At 30.3% G+C, this 26,646-nt stretch overlaps 4 protein-coding genes and 1 non-coding gene across 5 annotated transcripts in view; 3 read left to right on the top strand and 2 right to left on the bottom strand.

The window, feature by feature from the left end:
* The window catches only part of LOC107463606 (4-coumarate--CoA ligase-like 9), a 5,980-nt gene extending 2,698 nt beyond the window's left edge, over positions 1-3,282 (top strand). The window contains exons 2-5 of the mRNA XM_016082430.3: positions 1,981-2,316; positions 2,428-2,495; positions 2,706-2,808; positions 2,898-3,282. Coding sequence (XP_015937916.1) covers positions 1,981-2,316; positions 2,428-2,495; positions 2,706-2,808; positions 2,898-3,023 — 633 coding nt within the window. The 3' untranslated portion in view covers positions 3,024-3,282. The remainder of the gene's footprint in view (positions 1-1,980; positions 2,317-2,427; positions 2,496-2,705; positions 2,809-2,897) is intronic.
* Positions 3,283-7,653: 4,371 nt separating this feature from the next.
* Positions 7,654-7,755, bottom strand: LOC127741316 (U6 spliceosomal RNA). Its single transcript, XR_008002270.1, has one exon. It is a non-coding gene; the product is annotated as a U6 spliceosomal RNA (small nuclear RNA).
* A 3,353-nt stretch (positions 7,756-11,108) lies between these two features.
* LOC107463569 (arginine-specific demethylase JMJ20-like) lies at positions 11,109-17,714 on the top strand. The gene is given in 9 exon segments (XM_021130002.2): positions 11,109-11,356; positions 11,358-11,492; positions 12,034-12,192; positions 12,896-13,058; positions 13,146-13,263; positions 13,419-13,488; positions 13,577-13,657; positions 16,502-16,574; positions 17,357-17,714. Coding segments are annotated over 9 exon segments (927 nt in total). The 5' UTR covers positions 11,109-11,278; the 3' UTR covers positions 17,407-17,714.
* Positions 17,715-22,343: 4,629 nt separating this feature from the next.
* LOC127741164 (uncharacterized) lies at positions 22,344-23,860 on the top strand. The gene is made up of 3 exons (XM_052253049.1): positions 22,344-22,774; positions 23,239-23,306; positions 23,486-23,860. Exons 1-3 carry the CDS (start codon positions 22,415-22,417, stop codon positions 23,574-23,576), a joined length of 519 nt encoding a protein of 172 aa, XP_052109009.1. The 5' UTR covers positions 22,344-22,414; the 3' UTR covers positions 23,577-23,860.
* Positions 23,861-24,997: 1,137 nt separating this feature from the next.
* On the bottom strand, positions 24,998-26,640 carry LOC107463506 (F-box/kelch-repeat protein At3g23880-like). The gene is made up of 2 exons (XM_016082305.3): positions 26,505-26,640; positions 24,998-26,432 (listed from the first exon to the last, which is right to left on the bottom strand). Exon 2 carries the CDS (start codon positions 26,427-26,429, stop codon positions 25,182-25,184), a length of 1,248 nt encoding a protein of 415 aa, XP_015937791.1. The 5' UTR covers positions 26,430-26,432; positions 26,505-26,640; the 3' UTR covers positions 24,998-25,181.
* Positions 26,641-26,646: the final 6 nt, after the last annotated feature.

A 26,646-nucleotide genomic window follows, 5' to 3' on the forward strand; every position in this document is an offset into this window, starting at 1 on the left:
ATATCAACAAATTAGCATGCAAGTATGATCATACATTTTAATTTATTTACTTTTTTATATTTTTTAAGGTATTACTAATCAGTATAAGAGTTGATTAGAAAAAGTACTTAAGATGGATTACTTTCCGGTACAGACGTAAAGTGTATATGCTTTAGATAACTTAAACAGTTTCTTAATTATAATAGCCTAATAGGATCCAAAAAGCAAAAACTCTACTACTTTCCACCGAAAAGTGATGCAAAGTTGTGTAAGTTGATTACTTTAAGGGTATGGTTAACATGCAGTTTTAAGAATATATTTTAGAAGTATTATAAAAAGAAATAGAAAAACTATAGAGAATTAAGTAGTTATTATTAGTTAATCTTTTATTGTAAAATTATTTTTTTAAAAAATTTAAGATATACAAATTAAAGTTTATGATTTAAAATTTTTTATTTAGATTTAAAATTAAAAAATAGTTAATATTTATTGAAAAAATTAACTTCTTAATTGAATTTAATTTTTTATCCATGAAATCACTCTTTGCTTTCAACAATTTTAAAAATCATTTAGAGATATATATTTGTACATAATATTTTATGATAAAAATTACAAATATACGTGAATGTGTATGTGTGTTATTTTAATAGTCTATTATAATATATTAAATTAAATTTTATTATTTTTCTATTACTAAAAATTTTAAAGTTCCAAGAAAGCATCAAACTTCTTACACACATATTAGCTGCATGCTCGTATAAATATGGTCAGCATTAGTTTATCAAGTGCCTGCCTTTTTTATAATTTTAGGTATATTAATACTTACCGAAGAATTTAAATTTAAGTGTATCAGACACATCGATGTTTTAATAATTCTAAACGTTAATTTTAATTATAAAAAATATATATTAATTAAAATTAACGATTAAAATTATTGAAATATTAATAGTCTAGATATATTTAAAAAATTTTTTAATACTTTATTTATTTAGTCTTTGTTCTTCTATTTTCAATTATTTTTGGACCGTCGATTGTTAGAATTAGGATTGAAAGTAAGTCAAATTATTTCAAATTCAAGTTTGATTTACAAAAATTGAGCTCGACTCACAATCTAACTTATTAATAATCAAAACTATTTATAAAATTTAAGACCGATTCACCAAAAAATTTATGAGCCAACTCAATTTTACGAGTTGACTCAAATAATATGAATATAACCTACAAATCTATATAAATAATAAAATAAATTATAGTTTATTATTAAGGTATCAATTATTTATATTGTCTATCTCTTAATAATCATTTATGTCTTGTATCATAATTATATATTATAATTATAAAATATAATATAAAATACATAATATATATTAATAGAAATAATCATAATAACTTTTATATATATATTGCGAGTTAATATGCTGAGTTTATCTAAGTTCAGACTCGATTCATTTAATATATAAGCTCAAATTTAGACTCAAGCTTAGTTTACAAACTCATAAGCCTTATCAAATTATTAACAAGCTTACTTGACTCTAATTAGAATATATGTATGCTTCTCTAACGGAGCTTTTACTCCTGTTAAAAGGTACTAATATAGTAATAAGCATGCTTAAAGATGTGTCACAATTTCGTACTTTCATTATTGCACTATACTTGCTTTTTCAAGTTGAGTATAACACGCCAACTTAATGGAACAAATATTTTAATTAAAGGGGGTTATCATTGTTTAGCATTAATCATTGACTTTTGTTCCATAAATAAAATTAAAAAAAAAAAGCAATGACTTTAGTAACATTTGTTGTCATGGTCTTCCTTGTAGTATTCCATTTACCTGGATATACTTAAAAAAATATATATATCTTTTTTTTTTTTCATTTCTTGTTGATTACAGTTTTGATTTAGTGTTAGTTACTGGGAATAGATTCTGCCAATTGAAAAATCCACGTGATAATTTTCACCGTTGATTCATTCTTTTTTATCTATTTATTTTTTATCATGTAGGGGTATGGTCTAACTGAAAGTTCAGGAGGAGCAGCAAGGATGATAGGACCTGATGAGGCGAAACGACATGGTTCTGTTGGTCGATTAGCTGAGCAAATGGAGGCTAAGATAGTTGATCCTATCACCGGCGAATCGTTGCCTCCAGGCTGCCGAGGAGAGCTATGGTTGCGCGGACCAACAATCATGAAAGGTTATGTGGGAGATGAAGATGCCACTGCTCAAACATTAGATTCAGAGGGATGGTTGAAGACTGGGGATCTTTGTTATTTTGATTCTGATGGTTTTCTCTACATTGTGGATAGACTCAAGGAATTGATCAAATACAAAGCTTATCAGGTTATCTATTTTAGTGTTATTTTTCCATTGTTGAATAAGAAATTCACCCTTTTTCCCTATACTTTCTCATTATTTATATATACTGAATTGATTTCTCAAATGAAAATGCAGGTCCCCCCTGCTGAATTGGAAAATATACTTCATAACAATCCTGAAATTGCTGATGCTGCTGTAGTACCGTATGTATCAATCCTCTGATTTCAAAAGAACATTTGAGGTCTAAAATTTTCCTACAAAAATGATATATGCATACTAAAAATCAACTACCAAATCAGTCACTATTTATATGTCTGACTTGTGGATATGGCAACTCAACTAATTGTCTATGCTTAGCTTAATGATATGCATGAATTGTTCTTACAAGAAGGTTTCTTGTCTTTTGAGGACAGGTATCCTGATGAAGAAGCAGGGCAAATTCCAATGGCATTTGTTGTAAGAAAGCCAGGAAGCAGCATCAATGCAGCTGAGGTCATGGAGTTTGTGGCAAAGCAGGTAAATATATACATGCTTCATAAACGTTTTGTCATGAAAATAAGACAAATTTGAATGAATGATCCTTTTAAATATTGTTATTTATATAGGTTTCACCATACAAGAAGATACGACGTGTTTCTTTTATTAACTCTATACCAAAATCTCCGGCTGGTAAAATTTTGAGAAGACAATTGGTTGATCTTGCTCTAACAAGTGGTTCTTCCAAGTTGTGATTAGCATTTGGGTGGAGATTAGAGAAGCACCAAATATTCTTCATATCAATTATCTTCCTTGTTTACCATATTTCTTTTTGGTCACCCATATTATATACTTGTTCTATTATTTTCTTTATCTATTATTGTCATTTTTTTGTTCTATCATATGTATATATAGTACAATACATTTATCATAGAGCGACTGTAATAAACTAATAATCTAATAGATGAGAAACAGAACGAAGGGCATGTTTATTGATTATGGGGTTTTGGTTCATTTTGTACTCTTTCGTTCTTCCCGTTGTCAGAAATTTGATTACGGATTAGATTTTAGAATTCTGGTCGTCGAATAAATAAATAGATTTTTTCCATTTTTTTAATTTTTTATAAAATATGATCTCTTATTATTTAATTTTTTTACATATTTTTTTTATTCTTTTTAAAGAGTGTATGGTAAGATATTATATTTTATAAAAAAAATTTAAAAAAAAATAGAACCAATTTCCTTTGAATAATATGACATGTTATGTTTTGTTAAGAGTAATGTTAGGAGTCAGCAATTTTAGTATTTTGTAACCATCAATTGGCCATTAATAATATTTTTAATGGTGTGAGATTACATTCAATAGTTACTCACTTTTCTTTTGATAGTTAAGTGCTAATCAAAAAACACAAAAATTGTTGGCCTGCTAGACTTTTTCTTTTGTTAATGATATATAATAAGTTTGTTATAATTCAAGATTTGAGTTTATTTGGTTAGGTTTTGGAGTAAGTTTAGGTTTTTACGTTTATCATTTGTTATTCAATCAATTATGATCATAATCATTTTTGTTAAAATTATGTATAAGTATAATATCTATAATTAATTAGTTCTAGCATCACTCATTCACATAAATAACATATCATATTTATCATCTCTCTAGTTCACCAATACATACATAAAAAGAAAAAAAACTTTAATAATTCAATACATTTTTATTCATATAGAGAATTGATTAAATACATGGAATTTAAGCTTTTATATACCTAAAGACATACTTAATTGCTAAAAAAAGGTTATTATTGGCTATAAATAAGCATGAGTTGTAATGGAGATGATAAAATTTGTAAAAATTTCAACTTGTTACACAAATTGTTTTGATAAGTTTAATGACTCGTGAATATAATTTACATTTAGCGGCTATTGATAAATTTGATGACTCATGAATATAATATCTATAATTAATTAGTCCTAGCATCACTCATTTATATAAATAATATATCATATTTATCATTGTTCTAACTCACCAATACACACAAGGAGAAGAGAATCTTTAACAACTCAATACATTTTTATTCATATGGAGAGTTGATCAAGACTTATGAATATAATATATATTTAGCTACTATTGTTGACTATTTTTAACTTTATCAAATTTTGTGACTCTTATTTGACTGCTAAATTGTAAGCACTTCTAGCATATTGTATGCAATTTGTAATATTTTTTAATCCTATGCTATTTTGTAAAAAATATCAGTCACTTAATCATCACTATCTAAGTTGGTTTAGGTTAAGGATTCGGTGGTCTCAAAATGTTTGGACCATTAAATGGTCCCATAATAAAACATATTTTTTTAAGTTTTTTTAAATAACGGTTAAATAATCTTTTTCTAATTTTAATTACAAATTAATCCTATATATTTTATTTAATTATAAAAATTATTTTTTATTTTATAAATTATTATTTTATCATTCACTATTATGTTTATTAACAATCAAAATAAAAAACAATAATAAATTAGATCTTTTATTGATCATAATAAACTTTTTGGTCATTACAATCGATTAAAAGTTTATATTTGATCTGTGACATTCGTCCAACACGGTGAAATCGTGTTTATTTGAAAATCAATCGATTGAATTATCAAAACAATACGATTGAATTTCATGTTTCCTATAACTCAATCGATTGGACTACAGGTTATCACAAACAATCGATTGAAAATTGCAAGGCAGCATGATTTTTTACAAAAATCAATCAATTGGTCATATTACCCAATCGATTAAACGATGACTAAAATGTGAATTTTTTAAAATTCAATCGATTGCTTATACTACCCAATCGATTGAATGCTTCAAAACAACCTGAGGTCTCACAATTCAATAGTTGTGTTACCCAATCATCAAAACAATATAGATTTGCCCAATTCAATCGATTGGTTGTGTTACCCAATCGATTGAAAGCTTCAAAACAGTATGGATTTGTCCAATTCAATCGATTGGTTGTGTTATCCAATCGATTGAAAGCTTTTACAATTTTTGTCTATTTCTATGCACTATAGAAAAATTTTAGTTTAAAAAACTCATATTTTTATGATGAAGTAATGTCATTTTCATTTATTATTTCAACAACAATGCCATATAAATTTTATGTCTTGTTAATTATATTTTATTTTATATAATTAATTTATGCAAAAAAAATTCCATATCTTTTTATTTGTTTGCATTTTATTTTGTTCTTTTCATTTGTTCGAGATTTGACCTCTTTATTGAATCTTGACTAAAAAAAACACCATGCAATATATATCAAAGCATTTTAAAAATCTGTTCATATATTACTAAGACATATATGAAGTATATATATTACAAATTTTTAATCAATTCTTCCTAGATTAACAATGGATGCCCCCTTTCCAATCCTCCATTAGAGCAATAGGACTTTTAGACTTATCATCTTCACATTTTACAGTTTTCTCACGACGCACACGATCCGTTATTTTCTCATTGTAACTCTGATAATATTACTTTCATGTTGTACTCTGCACCCTCAGCCTCCAATATAACGAACATATGTTTCACAGCTCCGGAAATGACACCAGCATCATACGGTAATTCGCCATTCTGCACAATGAAGAGCACATAAGGATAATTGGATTTCAATACAAAATATTTGAGCATACATAAAACGCAGTTAAAACAGGGGAATATTGATTATTTCCTGCACCGCTGATATTCCCTGCACCACTGGTATTTTCAGTTAGGGGTGTTTGATATGAATTTCTCAAAAAGGAGGAACATTTCAAGCAACGAATTTTCTGTAAAAAAAAATAAGAACATTCATTACTAGCCAATATATGATTTCAAAAAAGGTAAGTCAAGAGACATTATAACTACCCAGGCATTGAGTCATAAGCCTGCACCACTCTCTCATGATATAAAGAGATTGATACAAGATTCCAATGGTGGAATTGAATAATTGGTGATAGATTATTCACCAATTTATAATATTAATATTAAAGAAAAAATAATATTAGAGTATCTAAATTAAAATAAAGTTTTAAAAATTAAAAATAGAATTTTAAAGTTAAGATAGATGAATAATAAGATAATAATTTATAAAAACGATAAGAAAATTGAAAACGGTGTAATACACAATTCAATCGATTGGGTAACATAACCAATCGATTGAATTGTGAGACCTCAAGTTGTTTTGGAGCATTCAATCGATTGGGTAGTATAAGAACTCGATTGAATTTTAAAAAATCAACATTTTAGTCATCGTTTAATTGATTGGGTAATATGATCAATAGATTGATTTTTGTGAAAACTATGCTGCCTTGCAATTTTCAATCGATTGTTTTGTGATAACCTGTAGTCCAATCGATTGAGTTATGGGAAACCTGAAATTCAATCGATTGTTTTGATAATCCAATCGATTGATTTTCAAATAATCACGATTTCACAGCCTAGACGAACGTCACGGATCACATATAAACTTTTAATCGATTGGAATGACAAAAAAATTTATTATGATCAATGGAAGTTCTAATTCGTTATTGTTTTTTATTTTGATTGTTAATAAACATAATAGATGAATGATAAAATAATAATTTACAAAATAAAAAGTTTTTATAATTAAATAAAATATATGAAGTTAATTTGTATTAAAATTAGAAAAAAACTATTTAACCGTTGTTAAAAAAATTTAAAAAATATATTTTGTTATGGGATCATTTAATGGTCCAAACATTCTGAGACCATCGAATCCAGTGCCGATTAAGTTGTGTTTTGACTTTTAATCTCGACAGGCAGAATGTTTCTTAGTTCGTCTAGTATGATGGTGATTATGCAAGTTGATTTATATATTAATACTAACATTGTGACTGATTTAACTATATCTAAGAAGTTTGGATGTAATTCTTATTTGAATTCATCAAGTCTTTCATTCAAAATGTTGTCTTTTAAAATTTTTTTTATAAAAATGAATTCTTTTTTGTTTTTTTAACACTTGAGAAAATGAAGTGTGATCTCTTGTTATTAATTTTATAAGTGAGACCAAATTTAAATATAAAAGGAAAAACGATAAAAAGTGAGAGATCATAATTGACACCATCCAATTTTTTCTTTACGGATCCACTCCCAAATTTTACAGCCTCTTTCAATGGTGAATGGTCCCTCCTCAAGTACGTAGAATATTTGATAAGAGTTTCAACCATGCTATTAATGGATCTATAGATTTTACTGACTTTAATGGAGACACTCTAACGCCACTTCCAATGATTCCTCCGAGACACGCACATCTCTGGAAGAGAAATTTCTCTATTAAAACCATTAAGTTGATGGGTCAAATTGGCTCTTGCCAAGCATCTCTCTCTACTTTGCGGGAGGATCATTGGAAGAGGCATTAGATTTTGTGATGTCATCCTTGCGCAGGGACTATGCTAATCTTCTCTATATGGTTCTAATTTTATCAAATGTACTCGAAGGGACAGATTTTGTGATGTAATTCATAAAAAAATTTACAATCCTACTAGATAATCAAGAGGTTCAGCCAATTTTTGTTGGGCTGATTCCAAAGCCCACCAAATTAAAACAACAGAAATAAGACGATAACCCTTACTCTAATTTAGAATTATTTTTCACCCTTTTCACCTACTCCTTTTTTTGAACCTCCCAGCCACGGCGACGCGTCGCTGCCCTCCTTCCACGCCGTTTCGAACACAATTTGCATATATATCATGACCAAAAGTGAAGGGCATGATGTACCACGTAGTTTGGCAGCACAACTAATATCCGGCAATTTTATCGTGTTTGGTGTGGGATGATCCCATCTCATAAAAATAAAGGAAGAATTTGTGTTTTGAATGATAATATAATTGTATATTTTTTAAGATTTTAAGGTGGTGAGTAAATAAGTGATATAATAAAAAAATGTTTCTGAATATATAATCTTCCTATATTAATATACGCATGCATGCAATCTTTTTATTTACTTTTTAGATCGTTCAATTTTCATTAAGCATGATAGAAACCATAAAAACTAATAAATAATTACTTGAGTTTTTCATTATTTCTATATATAGGCTTTATTTTTTTTATAATACATTCTATATATATTTATATCTATTTTTTTATATAGCAATAATATTATATGTATTTATATATCTCTTTTTTAATTCATTTTTAAAAATATTAGCATATAATTAATATAGATAACATACATACCAAATAAATATTTCTATTGATTTAATTACAACGATTAATACAAGATAATAACATAAGAATAACCTAATTATAGTAAGAATTTTCATTAAAATGATTGACTAATAATTTGAATATAATTGATATAATCCATAGGATTGAGAGTATATATAGCAATTATATCAATTATAATAATAATAATTCACGTGACTTCATATGCAATAATTTGAATTATAATTGTTACCGAATTATATTAATATTTTTAAAATTAATATAATAAAAATGACTAAAAATATTTAAAATCAATGTGCGATATTAATATCATAAGATTTGATCATATTTTATGATTTGAATCAAATATTATTATCATGATTATCACGACCGGTGCCATTATCATATAATTATCATATATTAAATTAAATTTATTATAATAAATTAATTATATCAACTAATTTGATTTAGTTAATTATTTAAATATCATACAATTTGTTATAATTTCTATCAATTAATTAATTGCAATTCAAATTTAATGATTATTTTGTTACAAAATTATTATTTTCTAATATATTTATGGGAAATACATATATTTTTTAAATGTTCGAATTTACGATGTTGTTTCAGTTGGTTGTCGTTACAAGAATGACTCTAATCTATACATGTCTAAGGACTAGAATAGATTAAACATTATTTAAGTAATTTATTTCTAATATTGATATTTAATTAAATTAGTTTTAGAGAAATTTAAATTGTTGATTTAATTTATATATTATGACTAATCTTTTTGGATATATTATTTTTATATTTTTTAATATAATTTTTTTTTCTGATTTTTAAGTTTATTTTTTTTCTTGGATATATGTATCACATTTTTTTTCTCATTTTATATTTCAGATTAGTAATGTAATTACTAAAAAAATGTATTAAAAAAAGAAATATTAAAATATCACTATTTAAAAAAAGTAAAGATACGTTAAAAAAAGGAAAATAAAAAATTAAAACTTCACTATTAGAAAAAAAAAACCTGTTAATATGCGTATGAATGGGGTCGAGATTGAGAAATATATATGGATATAAAAAATAAAAAATTATTGCACGATTGTAGAATAAAAAATAATCATATATATAACGAAATATTTATAACAAAAAATAATTAATATATGTGATATAATAGCCAATATATTTGTTGGTGAATTTAACTATTACTATATTATTTATGATCACATTCAGTATATATGTCTGATTTATTGAAAAAAGTAAATTATTAAAACCGATTAATAACTATTTTAGAGTTAATCTAATTAACACTAGATTAAAAAAAACAAACAATATATAACATATTACTTTTTTATTAATCAAATTATTATACTTCAAATTAATTTTAAAAAAATTTAAAATTATAAATTCAATCTTATCACGTGCATGGCACGGGTAATTACGCTTGTTTTTAAGAGTATAGCTTAAAACTCATCTTGAAAATTGTAAGCAGAATCGAAATTCTATTAAATTCTTAACTTTTAGAAATCTTTACACTTCATGATTTAACCTAAATCTCTGACATTACAGTAGGATTTGGCCTGCAACAATTAATCCACTTGGGCTGCTGCAATAATGAGTTTTGGCCTACAACAATTAATCATAAATAATCAACACTAATTATTTATTTTGCCTAATAAAATAATATTTATCATCATTAATTAATTTAATTAATTTCTTAACTCAACACACTGTAAACGACATAAATATCTCGTTTATACGGTAAACGAAATATATGTATTCTTTTAAAAAAATTTGAAAATAATAAAAAAATATTAATATTATCAATAATCCAAAATTTTAGCATGTAATTAGTACATAAAAAGGTTGGTAGAAGATATTAGAATGAATATGTTTGATCAATTAGTACTCAAAAAGATGGATGGGATAGTGGGGAGAGAATTGAAATAGTTATCTCTCACGTGACAGATAACGTTTCAATTCTCTCCGACTATCCCATCAATCTCTCTTAACAATTAACAAACAATTATTTTTATTTTTCAAATTTAAATCAATCAAATAGATCATAATTTAAATTAAAATTTCAAATTAATAAAAGAAATACTTTTTTAATGAAAAAAGATCTTTTTTATTTTTTTAATATTTTTGATAAATTTTTAATAATAAAAATAAAATATTAAAAAAATTAAAAAACATCTTTTTTGAAAAACTATATTTTATATTATTTTTAAAACAATTTTTAAAAAATAAGATGTTTTTCACATCATAAATGAACAAAAAAATATTTTTATCTTATTTTACTTAAACACAATTGATAGATAAATTTTTTTTACATAAAATATCTAAACATAAAATTACTTTAATTTTTATAAAAAATCTTTAAAAAAATCATTTAAAAATAATATTTTTCGAAAATGACTAACAAATTCTAATTATATTAACTGAATTTTAATATATTTTAAATATTACAATTTCTTCCTTATAAAAATCAAAAGTCTTTAACAAAAAATATTGAATATCTTTGACATTAAGGATTTAAAAATTTTCTTTCTAAATTAACTTATAACTTATTTTTCTCTATTAAAATTAACTTTACATAAAATATAATATAATTTTCCCTAAGATCTCATTACTTTTGATTTTTACCAAGATTCTTAATCTTCTTATCAGGCTAGGCCTGTTTATAAATTTTCAGGGCCCAATTTTCTGACACCAGACTAAAAAAAATCATCTTCTTCTCCGAAAATTGACCTAAAAATAAAAATAAGGTTCTGAAATTGATATTTGATTGTGTGAATTGAATTGTTTGAAAGGGAAGATGAACATAAAAAAGGGTGAGATTGAGAAGATGAATTGGAAGAATTTGAGTTACAGTGAATTTGTGGAGAGATTCATGCAAAAAAAACCAACCTTTGTTGCTCAATGGATTCTCGGAACATCACAATTGGAGAGCTTCAGTTGATTGGGTCACCCCTCTTGGCCACCCCAATTTTCAATTTTTCTCCACAAATTTTGGAGATTCCAAAGTTCAGGTACATTATCCATTGCTTCTCTTGTTCAGTGCAATGTTATCAAATTCAAACCCTTGAGCTAATATTAGGTGCCCAATTTTATTTATTTTTAACTTTAAAGTTGATTCAAGTTTTATCTAAGTTTGTGGAGTTTAGGTGAACTCTTGAATTTGATTACCTTGGTTATTAAATGATTAGTTGATTGTAATTGGGTAGCAAGAGGAGTTTGTGTTGGTACTTTGGAATATGTAATGTTGTGCTTTCTTTTTTGTGTTTTTTGGGAATTTGAGTTTTTGTTGGATGTAATATAGTAAGGATAAAGGATGATTGTAATAAAAATGGAATGAATTTGATTCCTAAAAGTAAAAATGGTGAATGGCTATATAATCTTTTGTGCTTTGTTTTGTTGTTTGAGATTTGGTTTCTTAGATATGGTTGATTATTGATTAGTTATTATGGATGATTATAATCAAATGGTCTGAATTGGATTCCTTAAAGTGGAAAAAAAAGGGTTGGTGAATAGCAATAATGAGTCAATTTGTTTGTGCTTGTCAAAGGGAAGGTTGCAGATTGTGACACAAGAGAGTTCACCGATCAGAAAAGGGAGGAGATGCTTGTTTCGGAGTTTATAGGACGTTGCCTTCAAGATGTTGAAGGTTCTGCAGTCCAATGTAGCAATAGTCACTCTGTACCGTATTTGAAGGATTGGCATTTTGTAAAGGTATGCCCTATGGAGCTGGAGCCTAGTCTATGTTTCTGATATGCATGTCATCATTGACGTTTCACCGTGTGGGTTTTGGTCCCTCTTCAAAAATTGAGAGATAAACTTTGTATAATAACCTGAATTGGAATTCAGAAATATATGCTTCAGTCTTTTTATCTCACCCTATTTTTAAGGGGACACCAAACTCTCCATAAAAGTTAGTATTTTATGTTGTCTCATTCTCAAACATGGCATCCTTCATATATCAATATGAGACTCTGATTAGTGAATGAACTAAGGAAGCCTTTCAGCAGGGTTCGTTGTGCATTTTGTATTACAAAAATTGAGTGTTTATCATTCTCATTCACTTTGTGTCTTTTCATTAAGGCTCTGGTGCAATTAAATAGGATTTTCACCGTTGCTTTCCTTGAATTGTAGTCAATAAAGTTTTTGGCTGTTTGTTTTACTATTTATTTATAGTGCAACCTTCCTATATATCAAGTTGCGAATCTGTGTTCTGTGACCTAGTAGCTTCTTTATATAATAAACACACACCATTAGCAAGAACAAACAGAAGTTAACAGGTGACTATTTGTCTTATTGGCATGGAGAATCCTCTCCTTACATCAGATTCAGAGGCTCAGAGCTTTTATGTGTTAGATATTCTTGCTTTTGCAGATGACATTATCCTCACTGGTTTCGTCTTTTCTCTTTCTCGCAGGAGTATCCAGAATATGTAGCTTATAAAACTCCAATATTCTTTTGTGATGATTGGCTTAACCTGTATCTTGACAACTACAGAATGCATACTGATTCTGACAAATACCAAGAAAATAACGAAATATGTTGCTCTGACTATCGTTTTGTATACATGGGAGTTAAAGGTTTGATTGGTCTAGTAGCAACTAATGTCAGATGATTATGTACTAATCTTACCACTATTAACCTCTAGCTTTTTATTCTTCTCGCAGGATCTTGGACTCCTCTTCATGCCGATGTTTTCCGGTCATATAGCTGGTCGGCAAATGTTTGCGGAAAAAAGAGATGGCTTTTTCTAGATCCTTCCCAACATCATCTTGTATTTGACAGGTATGAATGCATTTCTTTTGCCAAATACAAACTAATGATGTTGTTTCAGAAGACATTGATCCCAATGAGACAACGCTTGGTTGTTGTTTCAAAATACTTTATGAATTGTTTTGTACATAGTTGTCACAGCTAAGTTGCTTTCAACTTTTATTTAGGAATATGAAAAATTGTGTATATAATATCTTTGATGAAGTGTCTGACTCAAAATTTCCTGGTTTCAAAAAGGTAAATTTTAGCTCTCCATCTTGTCATAAATCCTATTTATTCCGAGAAACTTCTGCATTAGCCTTCAGCAATTTGCCCATGTATGCAGGCTATCTGGTTAGAATGCATGCAAGAAGCAGGTGAAATTATATTTGTTCCCAGTGGATGGTACCATCAAGTTCAAAATTTGGTATGTCCTAGCTTCTTATGTTTATCGATGCTATACACTTATACCCTCTTGCTTTTGAAATCGTTTCCTACAATCCCTTTGAAGTTGGAATCTTTTATGGACCAAATAAAGTAATGCTTCTGTTGGGATCACTTAGCTCACATTGTTTACTCCCCTGTTTAAAAAGATGTCGATTGCATTAGATGGTAGAGGCAGCGATATAGCTAGCTTCTGTAAGATGGAGTTTTGAAGCATATTATGGTTTCTTTGTAGCTTTTTTTTTCCAGTTTTTTCAATTTTCAAAGTTTGTGAAGAAAAATGCAAAAAGAATATAATCATGTTTTCTTAACAAAATCCTAATACCAAAATCACTGAACATGAAAGCAGAAACAGTGACATATATTTGAAACAGGGATGAACTTTTATCCTAATACCAAAATCACGGATAAAGGGACATATATTTTATGATTAATAGTACTAGTGGTGTTGTTATTATTATTTGAAACAGGGATGAATTTTTATGACTTCTTTACTTTCATACCACGCTTCACCTTGGCCAACATTGTCTTGCTTTGTTATATAAATGGAAGACACGGAAATATCACTCAAATCTCATCAACAATAGCTCAGCATTTATTGATGAATCTTGGATCCATAAGGAAGGTTGCATCGGAGATGAAAGACAGGCATGCTCTAAAAGGAAATCAGGATCGCGCTGTGGACATTATAGAAACACTTGAAGATCCTAGGTTTTGCAAATTGTGCATGGATATAGGAAGAACATATGCAATGATACATGAAGAGTCTCATTTGTCCTTTGATTTCGAGAGTGCTTCGGCTGGTGAAATAGCGGATCTCACTGTTTTGAAAGCACACACTTCATCTCAGTTCTACACACCGGAAGATCTTGTTGAATTTATAGACAATGCTGTTGCAGAACATGGTGACTGTTACATCAACTCATCTGTAATATGACCATGCTCAATGCGTTCCAAAGTTCATATTTGATAAGTAATACCATGTTCGATTTTCCGTTTAGAAAGCTGCAAACCATGGTTGGGCAAAAGCTACACCCTTCTCAGAGTCCTCACTACTGTTGCGAGGACTCCTTTGATCAACGATCTATAAGAACTTCTGTAAGCACTCGTTGAGCCTATCGGCATCACTAGCCTCTTTCTACATGCCATGGTTTTGAAGTTCTAAACGAAAAACGATGTTACGGTTGCACATGAAGTAGGATCCAGCAACTGCATTCTTACAATTCTTAACTGACCCTTTTGGAACTTGTCCATGTTTGAGTAATCTATACTCATTACTGGGTTTAACTGACCCATCTTGCTTATTCCGCATTTCATGCTACATTTAAATTCTTAATAGTTTTTGTTTGTCTTTCATGAGTTACCCTGCTTTCTTATGTGGTCCATCGTTCAGAAACCAATGCTTCCTTGATGTCAAGCTCTCAATGTTTCTGTAATGAGAGAGAGAAAAAGAGTTGTTTGGTGAAGTCCTAGAAAACTAGGGAGTTGAAGCCTATTATGTGTTTCCTGAAGTAGTGTGATTTTGAAGGAAGGTTAGTAAGATTCTCACCCCAAGATCTCATAGGGATACCTACACATTTGGTGTTTTGTTATTAATTATTAAAATATTTGCACGGTAGCATCAAAGATACGAATTTAATTTTGATGCACTGTCAGTGTAAAGTAGTTTTACACGTGCATCCAATTACATAATGCCACATCAGTAAAAGTAATTACCTTTCACATTAATCGCGCGAATGGTCATACAAAAGAACGAATGTAATTGTACGACTGTATAAAATGCTTTACACTGTATGTGCATTAAAATTAAACTCTAAAGATATACACATAAAATTTGCTTGAATTAGTAATTTTTTGTTATTGAGATTTGAGAGGAACAACTTTTAGGGTTAAAAGCTGAAACATTTGAATTGAACTGAAGTAGACTAGCACTTTTTATTTTATATATGCACTTGTCTTTTTGAAAATGAGGGCATGGTAGGGGACCTTCATGTGTCACTCACACATGAAACATAGAAGTGTCAATTCTTAGCTCTTGGGTAAATAAACCTAGTCAATTTCTTTCTTTTTTGTCTGGTGTAAATCATCTAAGAATAGTAAATAAAATGATGCATTGCTGACATTGACTCTCACCTTTTGTTGTGTGTTACTACCAAGGTTCTGAAAACCGGTTCGAACTGGCTGGTCGAACCGTGAACCGGTGAAGTTTCCCCCAAGCCATTCCCCCAATCCTCACTTCCTCAATCCTTCCTCTCTCAACTCTCAACCCTAGGTTACAGTCTCCCCCACCGCCGCAAGGCTCGACTCAGCGCTAAACAATCGGTGCCTCCGCCTGTATATTCTCCTGGTAGCCCGTCGTCCGTCGCACGTCGTGGTTGTTTTCTTGCCTTTTTTTTGTTCATTTGTTGTTCAGATTCAGAGATGTCCCTTTCCTCCTTTGCTTGGTAAGATTAGTATGATTTAGTTTATTCATTCAAGATCTTGCTTAGTTTTTTTTTTTTATGCTTAATCACTTAGTTGGGCATTTGGTTAAATTGGGGATAATGTGCAGAACAATGACTGGATGAACGTTGCAGATCTTGGTTTAGTTAGGGGTTCTTTTAATTAGTAGGTTGCAGTTTTAGTTCTTATTTGGTTGTTGGATTGCTATATTAACTTATTTTGTTATGCTCATCTTTCTAATTTGTTACTTTGATAAATTGTTGTTCTAGGGGCTGTTCTTGATTTTGTAAACTGTGATTGTTAGATTGTGCTGGTTTTGATATTTTAATAACTTATTAATTTGATAAATTGTATTTGTGGTTTGTTATTTTTTATTTTGATATAGGTGTACACAGGGAAGGAACTAGAGAAAAGGTTATTCATTGTAATACTGAACACTATTAGTAATACGAACAAAGGTAATTCAATTTCTTCACATCAATTACTTAGTTCTAGGCTTGATGCAGGTGTCCACAAGGAAGGAACGAGAAGCTGTCTTAGATATGCTTCCTTAGATATTATGTTTTTCTTAGATGAGTTTGTGGAATGTTAAGAAAACCCATAACGAGAAGCTCTGTTCCCCCGCGCTCCAGCTTTGTTTTTAATGATTAGTATGTTGTTCCAGTTCTTGTTTTCTTGTTGGTTTGCTATATTTTAAAGCTTTAGTTGTTCTTGTTATTTTGATTTTCAGTTCTAATTGATCTTATTAACTTGTTAATTTGATAAATTAATGTTTTAGTGCTGTTCTTAACCTTTAAATTTTAGGTTGTTAGGTTGTTATGTTGTTCTTGACCTTTTGATCATTTGTTAATTTTATAAATTGTTCTTGTTATGGTTTGCTGTTCTTGATTTGATAAATTGTTCATGTTATTAATGTTGATTTGATAAATTATTCATGTTGTTGGTCTTAATTTGCTAAATTGTTCATGATGTTGATCTTAATTAATTGTTCTTGACTTCTTGTTATTAGAAAGAGAATGGAATTGAGGTATATCAATTTACCTAGGACACTTACTGGGCAGAGCTCCTTTGTTACTTCATTAAATGTTTTTTTGGGTTTCTAATGCAATACCTGAGATTAAGAATTGAATGGAAGATGAGCAATATTGACTTTCTTTTCGTTTGTTTGTTTGAATATGAATTCAAGATTCTGTAAATTGACTTTTACTAGGAATCCTACAGCTTGCTCAATATGTTTCAGTTCCTCCCAGGCTGAGCCAACATACTGGGCATGACAGATTCAGGTTATGATATAAATATGGAATAAAAGGAATGGTCTCAAATGGTTGATTGGTGCTCACCTCATCAGTGGCCTCAATACACCATCTCTCTAATTCACCCAATTCTACCTTTACATACTCTCTTTTGCTAAATGAACAACACTCATGACACAACAGAAGACTGGCAATGATCAAATTAAATACCTCAAAATGTTAGTTTTCTCTATGCAGTAATTTGACTTGTAATATGAAGATGGTGAATAATTGAATGGTTTGTGATTGATTATTTATTTTTTTTGTTATTTGACTTTTGTGTTTGTATTTAGATAAGATTATAATATTGTGATTGATGTAATACTTTTAATTTGGATAATATTTAAAAGATTATATTATTCTATAATTATATTTTTGTGTGTTTATTTATTATTTTTTTATAAAACGGTTTTTTCTGTTCAACTACGGTCGAATCGGTTGAACTTATGAACCAGTGAACCAGTAGCTAGAACGGTTCGATGATCGGTTCAGTTTTCAAAACCTTGGTTACTACTAGTCTACTACTACTACTGTTTTAGATTGAGAATGATGCTTCTTTAGTTAATATTTAAAAAATATTGTTAAAATTAAAGTTAATTTTTTCAAAATTTTAGTAACACTTAATTATTTTTATTTTTCAAAATAAAAAATAATATTAAATAATAAAAAATGTTCTTTTGCTTTAGCAACACTTTAAAAAATGTTGCTAAAACTTTAAAATTAGGATAGTCACTATATCTATAGGCACTATATATGTGTCTCTAATGGACTTGACATTGTTATAAACTTATAATATGTTAAACACGTTCTTAAAATTATCATCAAGCCAAAGTTTAGAACAAGACAAAATTATTATTATTATTATTGTTATTGTTATTATTATTTTATTATTATTATTATGAAATGTTTTTCCCAATATCCTAATACATAGCATGATGCCTTCATATTTGTTCATTGGAAAGCACAATATGGGATTGAAAACAATTGTTGCAATTAAATGTCTCGTATTTAGAAAATAAAAAATATTTTTATATTTTTAATTAGTCAGAGAATTATTTGTCTTCGAATTATAAAGTTAGGGACGTTTTTTATTATATTACTATATACAAGTTTGATTGTTTCCCTTTTGCAGAATTAATTTTAATGATTGATTATTAGTTGGAGAAATGTGTGAACTAATACATAAATATAGTTGCTGATTTAGTGATTGATTTTTAGTATATTTTAAAAATTTGTATACTTCATTTAGTACTAAAAGAAACAAAAATAGGATAATGCAAAATTATTAATTACTTGTTCTCTTCCCTTTTGCCTATTGTGATATTTTATTTAGATAGATTAATTTAATGATTTGTATTGCTTGCATTGTTTCTATACTTCATGAGTTGCCATGAATTCTATTAACAATGTTCAATTTGTTTTTCCTTTCTTGGTAAAATGTCTTACTTTAAGATGGTTGTTTGTCATTATTGATAAAACAATACTTAATTTTGTTAAGTAATATTTATCATGAGTAGTAAAAAGAATATATTTTTTTCTAAAGTTAAAAGTGAAATTCGAACCCGCCATCTCTAGGTGAATATGGAAAGACTATGTGATTTGAATTATAATTCGTTGACAATAAAAAGAGTATAGTTGATCCAAAATATATTAATTAAAATAATATTAATGAAACATAAGGATAGTAAAAACTAAAAAGCAATGTTCTGAAAATCGGTTTGAACCGGACAGTCGAACCGCGAACCACTATCAATTACGGTTCGGATAGAAGGCAAAACAGGCACATTTGAAAACCGCCATTGGATCGTTGAACCGGCCAAAAACTGGTCAGTCGAACCGAACCGTGACCCGGCCGATTTTTGAATCTTAACAAAAATGCTGCGTTTTGTTGTGCAGGGATGGCAACCCTAAGGTAGCGTTTGTTTTGAGGTACTGAGACAGAGACTAAAAGACTGAGACTCAGTATCATGTTTGTTGGTTCAGATACTGGTATTAAAATTTCTGTCTCTGTCTCCAAAATTTCAGTATTTCAGTACCTCCAAAAAGTAGGGACACAGGGGACTAAAATTTTTAGAGATGGAGACTAAAACTTTAATAACATTTTAAACCTAAAATACCCTCATTTCAATTAATTAATTTCAATTTTATCCTTTGTGCAAATTAAATTAGAGTTTCATTCTTGTTTCAATTTCTGTCTCCCATTTTACACCAAACAGAATACTGAAATTTATTTCAATCTCTGTCTCTTAGTCTCTGTCTCTCAGTCTCAGTTTTTTGTCTCTGTTTCTCCACCAAACACTACCTAAGTTCCCTAACCCCTCTTCCTTTTAGTCTCCAGCCTCCACAACGCGAAGCAGCCGTCCAGAGTCCAGACTGTAGCCCCAATTCGTCTCAACCTCATCGAAGCCGCCGGCGCATGTCCGTCCAGCCACCGCCGCCGTCCCAACTTCGAGCTTCGAAGGCAACGGCGCAACGTCCGTCCAGCCACCGCCGTTTGAGCTTCGAAAATCGAAGCTACCGTCGCCGGTCTCGCCTATTGCCTCCGTCGCACAGGCACTTCTCGCCAGTGCCAGCTCTGTTCCACACCACCACGTCGGCCACTGTCTTCCTAGCCACTGTCCCCAGCCACTTCCACACCCTCGCCAGCTCTGCCCTGTTCCAGCCTTCCAGGATCCAGCTTCTAGCCTAGGTATTAATTTTTTTTTTGTAATTAATAATTGATTTTTGTTACTCTGTTGCTGTTTTTTTTTTAATTTCTGAATGTGAAATTGTGAAGGAAAATCAAATAATTGATTTTGTGTTGTTGAAATTATTGCTAAAAATGGATTTGATACTCTGTTGCTGCTTTTTTTAATTTCTGAATGTGAAATTGTGAATGGAAATCAAATAATTGATTTTGTGTTGTTGAAATTATTGCTAAAAATGGATTTGTTACTCTATAGCTGTCATTGGAGCCATTCACATAACCACTTTGGCCAAGCTCTCTGCTAAAAGGCAAGAAGTTCTTTCTCCAGTAGGCAACATAGGTCAATAATACACCCAAGTATTAATCTTGGGAGCTTTTTTTAACTTTTTTTCATCTACTTTTTTTCATCTCGGGTGGTGTTGTGATTGTTTGATTGAATCATTGAATAACTGTTGCATGTCTTTGTCTCCTGATGAGTTTGATTGAGTAGCTCTTTGATTTTGTGACATGATGAACTCTGAACTGATCCTGCTAAACTGAACTGGATTTTGTGACATGATGAACTGATATAGTTTGTCATTTATTTTCTTTTAAATTAGTTCTTATAGTTTGACTTTTGACATGATTAAGAAAGATCCATTTTGGTATATATAAGATAAAGAGTGCTATAAGATGTTTCAAGATTGAGTCAATATACCAATGAATTATCAACTCAATCTGCTAGAGACGCTAGGGCAGCTCTTTGGGCCTAATACAACTATCTTTTTGGCTGGCGAGCTTCGAAATGGTGAAGGATTTGTTTCTTTTAACTTCATTTTTGGACCCTAATCCTCACAAGTATTATAAGTTCTGAGATCTTTTTTTCTTTACTGGTTTCAGATACCACCATTCTTGAGTACTTCCTAGAAGCTGCAATGAACAATTTCAGAATTGGTCGCATTGATCAAAATCTGTGGCATCCTGATTATCGCAGCAACCGAGTTGTTCTTTATGTTCTTGTGAATAAATGAAGGTTTCAGAATTAATGAAACTATGTTACTTTATTGTTTATACTCTACTAGAGTGAGACCCTCCTACGCTAGGATTCATTGTAAAAGTTATTCTCCTTCCATGTATTATTTTTTGATATCATGCTCATTTTGAGAAGCCTAACAATTTTATTTTGACAGATAAAAGTGGATTATGATCTGTGAACCATTTTCAGTGAATTCATTCACAACCACTGTTAAGAAGACACAATATTGTAATGGTTGATGGAACAACTAAAACTCCAATTCTTGCTTGATTATCATCAAAGGATAATCTCTAAATCCAAAATATTTAATATAGAACAAAGGCTACTTAAATTCTAACATGTAAATTGTAATACAAAGTAAAGTCCAGTGTTGATCAAATAATTCCTAAAGCTAGATACATATGTACTTTCTAAATTATCTATCAAAAAGATTTTAAAATTAAAAGTTAGTCACAAAAATGACTAATTTATAGTTCAAATAAATTTCATGTGTTTATTTATATTTTATTTATTATTTTATTATAAAACAGTTTTTTTGGTTCAACCACGGTTGAACTGGTTGAACCTATGAATCAGTGAACCAGTAATTAGAGTGGTTCGATAATTGGTTCAGTTTTCAGAACCTTGGTAAAAAGTAGAAATGATGAGAAAAAGAAGAATCATTGGTCAAGTTTTATAGCTTTTTTTGGGAAGCCAGTTACAGCAAAGACCATAAGAAAAGCAAAGAAAATTATGAACTATTGCTTTAATAAAGAAAACTAGAAAAGCAAAAGACATGGATGGTCGACCCCATTAAGGTTACAAAAGGAATCTTCCATTTCAATAACATATAGAAATATGCAAAAGGTTAGGGAAAATAAAAGTAGTAAATAGATTATCGAAAATATTTAGTAAAAAAAAAGTTAAAAATAGTCTAAATTTAATTTACTAATTATTGTTAGAATTAATAAATATTAAATAAAATAAATTTATATTTTCTATTATATATTTACAATTTTTTTTCTTAGTTTCTAATATATATCACTGGATAATGGTGACGGTCATTGTTTAAGGTTTAAACTTTTTGTCAGAACATGGTATGTGTACTATATTATTTAGGCTATGGATTTCTTACTCCTCATTTTATGTGGGAGTACTATTAACCCACTTAAAAATATTTACAAATTGAATTTCGTTTTTTTATTTTTAAAAAAAATTAATAATTAAAATTTTGCCTCTCTGGTTTTGTTTTTTACACTTTTTTCTTTTTCTTTTAATCATAATTCCATAAATGAGAGAGATGACTCTACTAAAACTTTTTCTCTAATGTTCGTGTTCTTACTACAGCTACTACCGTTGTTGTTGCTGCCTGTACTTAGCACCGCCACCACTCCTTCTACTGCCGTCACACCACACTTCCGGTCCCTTTGCGTTGTTGTGCTTCGTCTCTGCCCCTGCGAACTATTCAAATTTCATTTTAATCATAATTTCAGAGATAAAAGAGATGTCTCTGCTAGGGCTTTTCCACTAATGTTCATATTCTTGTCACATCTCTGCAGCCTACACCATCGCGCTGTTGCTGCCTGCACTCAGCACCGCCACTACTCCTTTTTCTGCCGCCAAACCACACTTCCCAGTCCCTCTGTATTGTTGTGTACTTCGTCTCTGTCCCTGCGAACTACTCAGGTTTCATTTTACGTTATTTTGTTTTATTGCTTTTTCTATGGCAATTTTTGTGTATTTGGAGATTTTCTGCCGTCTTCGCACCGCAATGTTTATTTTAAGGGTGGAAAAGAAAATAAAACAACTACTTCACTTCAATGGCAGATTAAGGGTGTAAAAGAAAATGCATTGCCTTAACTAAACATTGCAATTGGCAACAAGCACAATGAATTTTTCTTTAAAATTTGTGATTATTAATTGGTGTCTAATTGTGTGAAGATTTCATATCTGACTTGACTTAGAAAACTTTTTCTGAAAAAAAAGAAGACTTGTTCCTTTGATTTAACCAAACCAACACAATTCGAATAGGAATTGCAATTTTTCCTTCCCTTTGTTTTTGATTGAATCAGAACTTTGCATCATATCATATGTATAATTTATATGCCTTTTTGAGCCCATGTAACAACATTGGTTCCTGTTCCGTCCAGAAAAAATGTGATTGTAAGCATCCCCTGGTGATAAAATATACAGAAGTGGTACCCTGTCAATGTTTGAGGTATACTTACAGTAATGTTTTTGTTATTATTAATATAAGTTCATCATCTATTCATTTTTCTCCTCTTATGGTAAGTTTTATCCTAGGCCACTATGATTGATATTTTTTATATCCAAACTCAATTCCTTAATTCTTGCAACGATGTGATTACTTTTAATTATTGTTCTATGTCTAAACAGGTTGACGGGAAGAAGAACAAGGTTTATGGCCAGAATCTGTGTTATTTGGCAAAGTTGTTTCTTGATCAAAAGACCCTCTATTATGATGTAGACCTATTTCTGTTCTATGTTTTGTGTGAATGTGATGATCTAGGATGCCACATGGTTGGCTATTTCTCTAAGGTAAATAATACTTGGCTCTAATCATAGGCCATAAATTTCTTACTCCTCATTTTATGTGAGAGTACCATTAATCCACTTAAAAATATTTACAAATTAAACCCCGTTTTTTTAAATTAATAATTAAAATTTTGTCTCTCTGGTTTTGCTTTTTACACTTTTTCTTTTTTTTTTAAATCATAATTCTATAAATGAGAGAGATGACTCTGCTAGGACTTTTTCTCTAGTGTTACTAACATTTTTAAAAGGGTCAATAACTCTTTTCTCCTTAATTGTCGTTGGATTGAATCAAAATTTTGAATTCAAGCATATATAAAATCAATCTTCGACATGCATTAAAGTTTTGTGGGTCAAACTAAAATTAAAGTTTGTTTACTTTTAATATTTTACTAGTATAACATCTAGATATTAAAAATTAGAAAAAATTACCAAAAGTACCTATGAAGTTTACGAACACTGACAAAAGTATTCATAAACTAATGAAATTAATGATATATCCATGGAAAATGTGTTACGTATGACAAAAGTATCCAAATCCTAATTTTTTGTTTATTTTTTTAATAAAATTCCCAAACTATCCCCACCCTCAACCTCAACTCACTTTTTTAATCTTCCATAACTCAACATGCACCTTTAAAACTACTCCTACATCAGATGAAATGAATCTTTTATGGTGGAAATTTTGGATAATAACACAACAGAGGATCGCAACGCCGAGATTAACAAAAGAATCAATCAATATCGATGAAGAATCAGAGAAAGAATCATAAAGGAACATTTTTAATCATTTCATTTGTTTTTTCCTTTTTTTTTCTTAATTTGAGGAGTTTTTAATCGTTTCATTTGTTTTTTCCTTTTTTTCTTAATTTGAGGGCTTTCTTTGTGTGAAGGGATTGGCGAAAAAAATGGAAAAAAGCTATCATACTAAATTTATCTGCTAGAAATCGGTCGAAGTCCTCTACCACCACCACCACCATTGATTTTGGCCTGGTCTATTATAGGAGAAGTTTTAGATTCCATGACAAAGGTTTTAAAGGTACAAGTTGGGTTATGGAAGGTTGAAAAAGTGAGTTGAAGTTGAGAATTTTATTAAAAAATTAACAAAAAAATTAGGATTTAAATACTTTTGTCATACAAAACCCATCTTCCATGGGTACATCATTAATTTCCTTAGTTTATGGGTACTTTTGTCAACGTTCGTAAACTTTATGGATACTTTTGGTAATTTTTCTATTATTATAGGAAAGTTATCAGATGTACCTGAAAATATCGGTATTCCAATTGTTTTAACAGTTAATTTTAATTAATATATATTATATATTTTTTTTATAATTCAGATCAACAATTAAAATATCATACCTAAAACTCTTCCATTGTTATATAGCATTTCATGATAAATACATATTCTAATATTCTAATTAAATTGATGACAGAGTCTATAAAAAAAATACGAAAAAACAAGGCATTAATGATAATAAAGTTATGGATTCAAGAGACAGTATAGGATATTCCTCACCAAATGAATAGGCTTAAGAGATTATAGGCTGGGCTTAACTAACCGCATTTCAGACGAGCAAGATGGAAGACCAAAGTGCCAGGGTGAAACTAAGCTTTCATGATAGATGTGAAAGATCCTTGGGCCTGAACACCGAGACAAAGGACGGAGTTTGGTCATGCCATCACCGGAGCTGTCAATATTAGGAAAATTTATGCTGCCATCATTTAAGTTACATAAAACAAACTTGCCATTAGGAGAATTCACCAGTAGAACATCATTTTTCAACATGTACATAGGCTCTAATGCAGAATTTAAAGGAGGATCAAGGAGTAGTGGGTGGCAGGGGATTATGGCCAATTTAGTCCAAGAATGAGGAAGTCCATACTCCTTCATGATCCAGAGAGTCCAATGAGTTTTCTTAGTCTCATAACAAACAGCAAGACAACCCCTCAGGGTAGCCAGTTCGGGAAACACACTGAGATCATCATCTGAATCCCTACTGGGAAGGCAAATCTGACTATAAGTCTCTTTCACCAAGTCAAGCGAAAGAACTGCGACAAAACTAGTAAGACCGCTGCAAAGAAGCCAATTAAGGGTGCCAGTGCCACTTACAAAATGCCCTACCGTATTCATCAGAATAGCCTTGTTATTGGGGTCATGTAGTCTATATGGGAAATCCTGAATTGTTCTCCAGGTAGAGTTTGGGCCGAATGTGAAAATTCTGGTGACAGATCCAGATTTCTTTTCCTCAATGAGGAAAAGCTTATACTTGTCGTTCACATGATCATAACCGAATCCAGAGACGTAGAAGATACCACCAATTTCAAGCGGCTGAGATGTGAATCCGGTGCAGGGGTTCCACAGCATGGCACGCTCGTTATCGTGCAAGCACAGCAATCCATTACAAGAGCCAATGATGAGACGGTGGCATCGTCCCTCATAGGCAACTACTTTGGTGGGTTCATGGGGACGGTTCTCGAACACAGATCGGATGGAGAAAACTCCGATTGTGGGGTATGAGTACCTGGAGCTATAATAGGCAATACATGGGTGGGTCAAGGCTGGATCCGCCGCCATTGAACGTCGAAGGTGGTCCTTGGCAAATTGGGAGCTGGAAATTAGGGTTCTCCATGAACTACAGACGCTGTTCCTTAATCGAACAAGAGACCTTGCCGGAATCCTCAGCAGGATTTCCGCTATGAGCTCGTCCAGAATGATAGGCGGTGGTTTTGTGGTGGTACAGCGGAGCAGTTCCGGCCACCCCTCGGGAATGGGAGCGCTCTTCATTCTCTACAACAAAGCAGAAATAAGAAATCAAAAACAATATAATTCTAACAAATCTACTCTCAACATAAAACATACATTGAGATGAGATAGAGGAGGAAGACGGCGGTCAGCAGGGAACAAGGGAAGGAGGCACGGGGCTGCCGCAACTTCTTCGATGAAATTTTGGAACTCCCGACGAATCCAGATCTATCCAATGTTTTTTTTTTTTTGTCACTAT

Source organism: Arachis duranensis, chromosome 8, assembly GCF_000817695.3.
Source record: "Arachis duranensis cultivar V14167 chromosome 8, aradu.V14167.gnm2.J7QH, whole genome shotgun sequence".
NCBI classification, from domain to species: Eukaryota; Viridiplantae; Streptophyta; class Magnoliopsida; order Fabales; family Fabaceae; genus Arachis; species Arachis duranensis.

What these genes read in the sequence shown, in the direction of transcription:
- LOC127741164 (XM_052253049.1), top strand. Translation starts at nt 22,415, where the DNA reads ATGTTCGTGTTCTTACTACAGCTACTACCGTTGTTGTTGCTGCCTGTA. An exon ending in TGTCCCTGCGAACTACTCAG is followed by an intron (nt 22,775 to 23,238) that starts GTTTCATTTTAC and finishes TGTTCCGTCCAG; the next exon opens with AAAAAATGTGATTGTAAGCA. An exon ending in GTACCCTGTCAATGTTTGAG is followed by an intron (nt 23,307 to 23,485) that starts GTATACTTACAG and finishes ATGTCTAAACAG; the next exon opens with GTTGACGGGAAGAAGAACAA.
- LOC107463506 (XM_016082305.3), bottom strand. Translation starts at nt 26,429, where the DNA reads ATGAAGAGCGCTCCCATTCCCGAGGGGTGGCCGGAACTGCTCCGCTGT.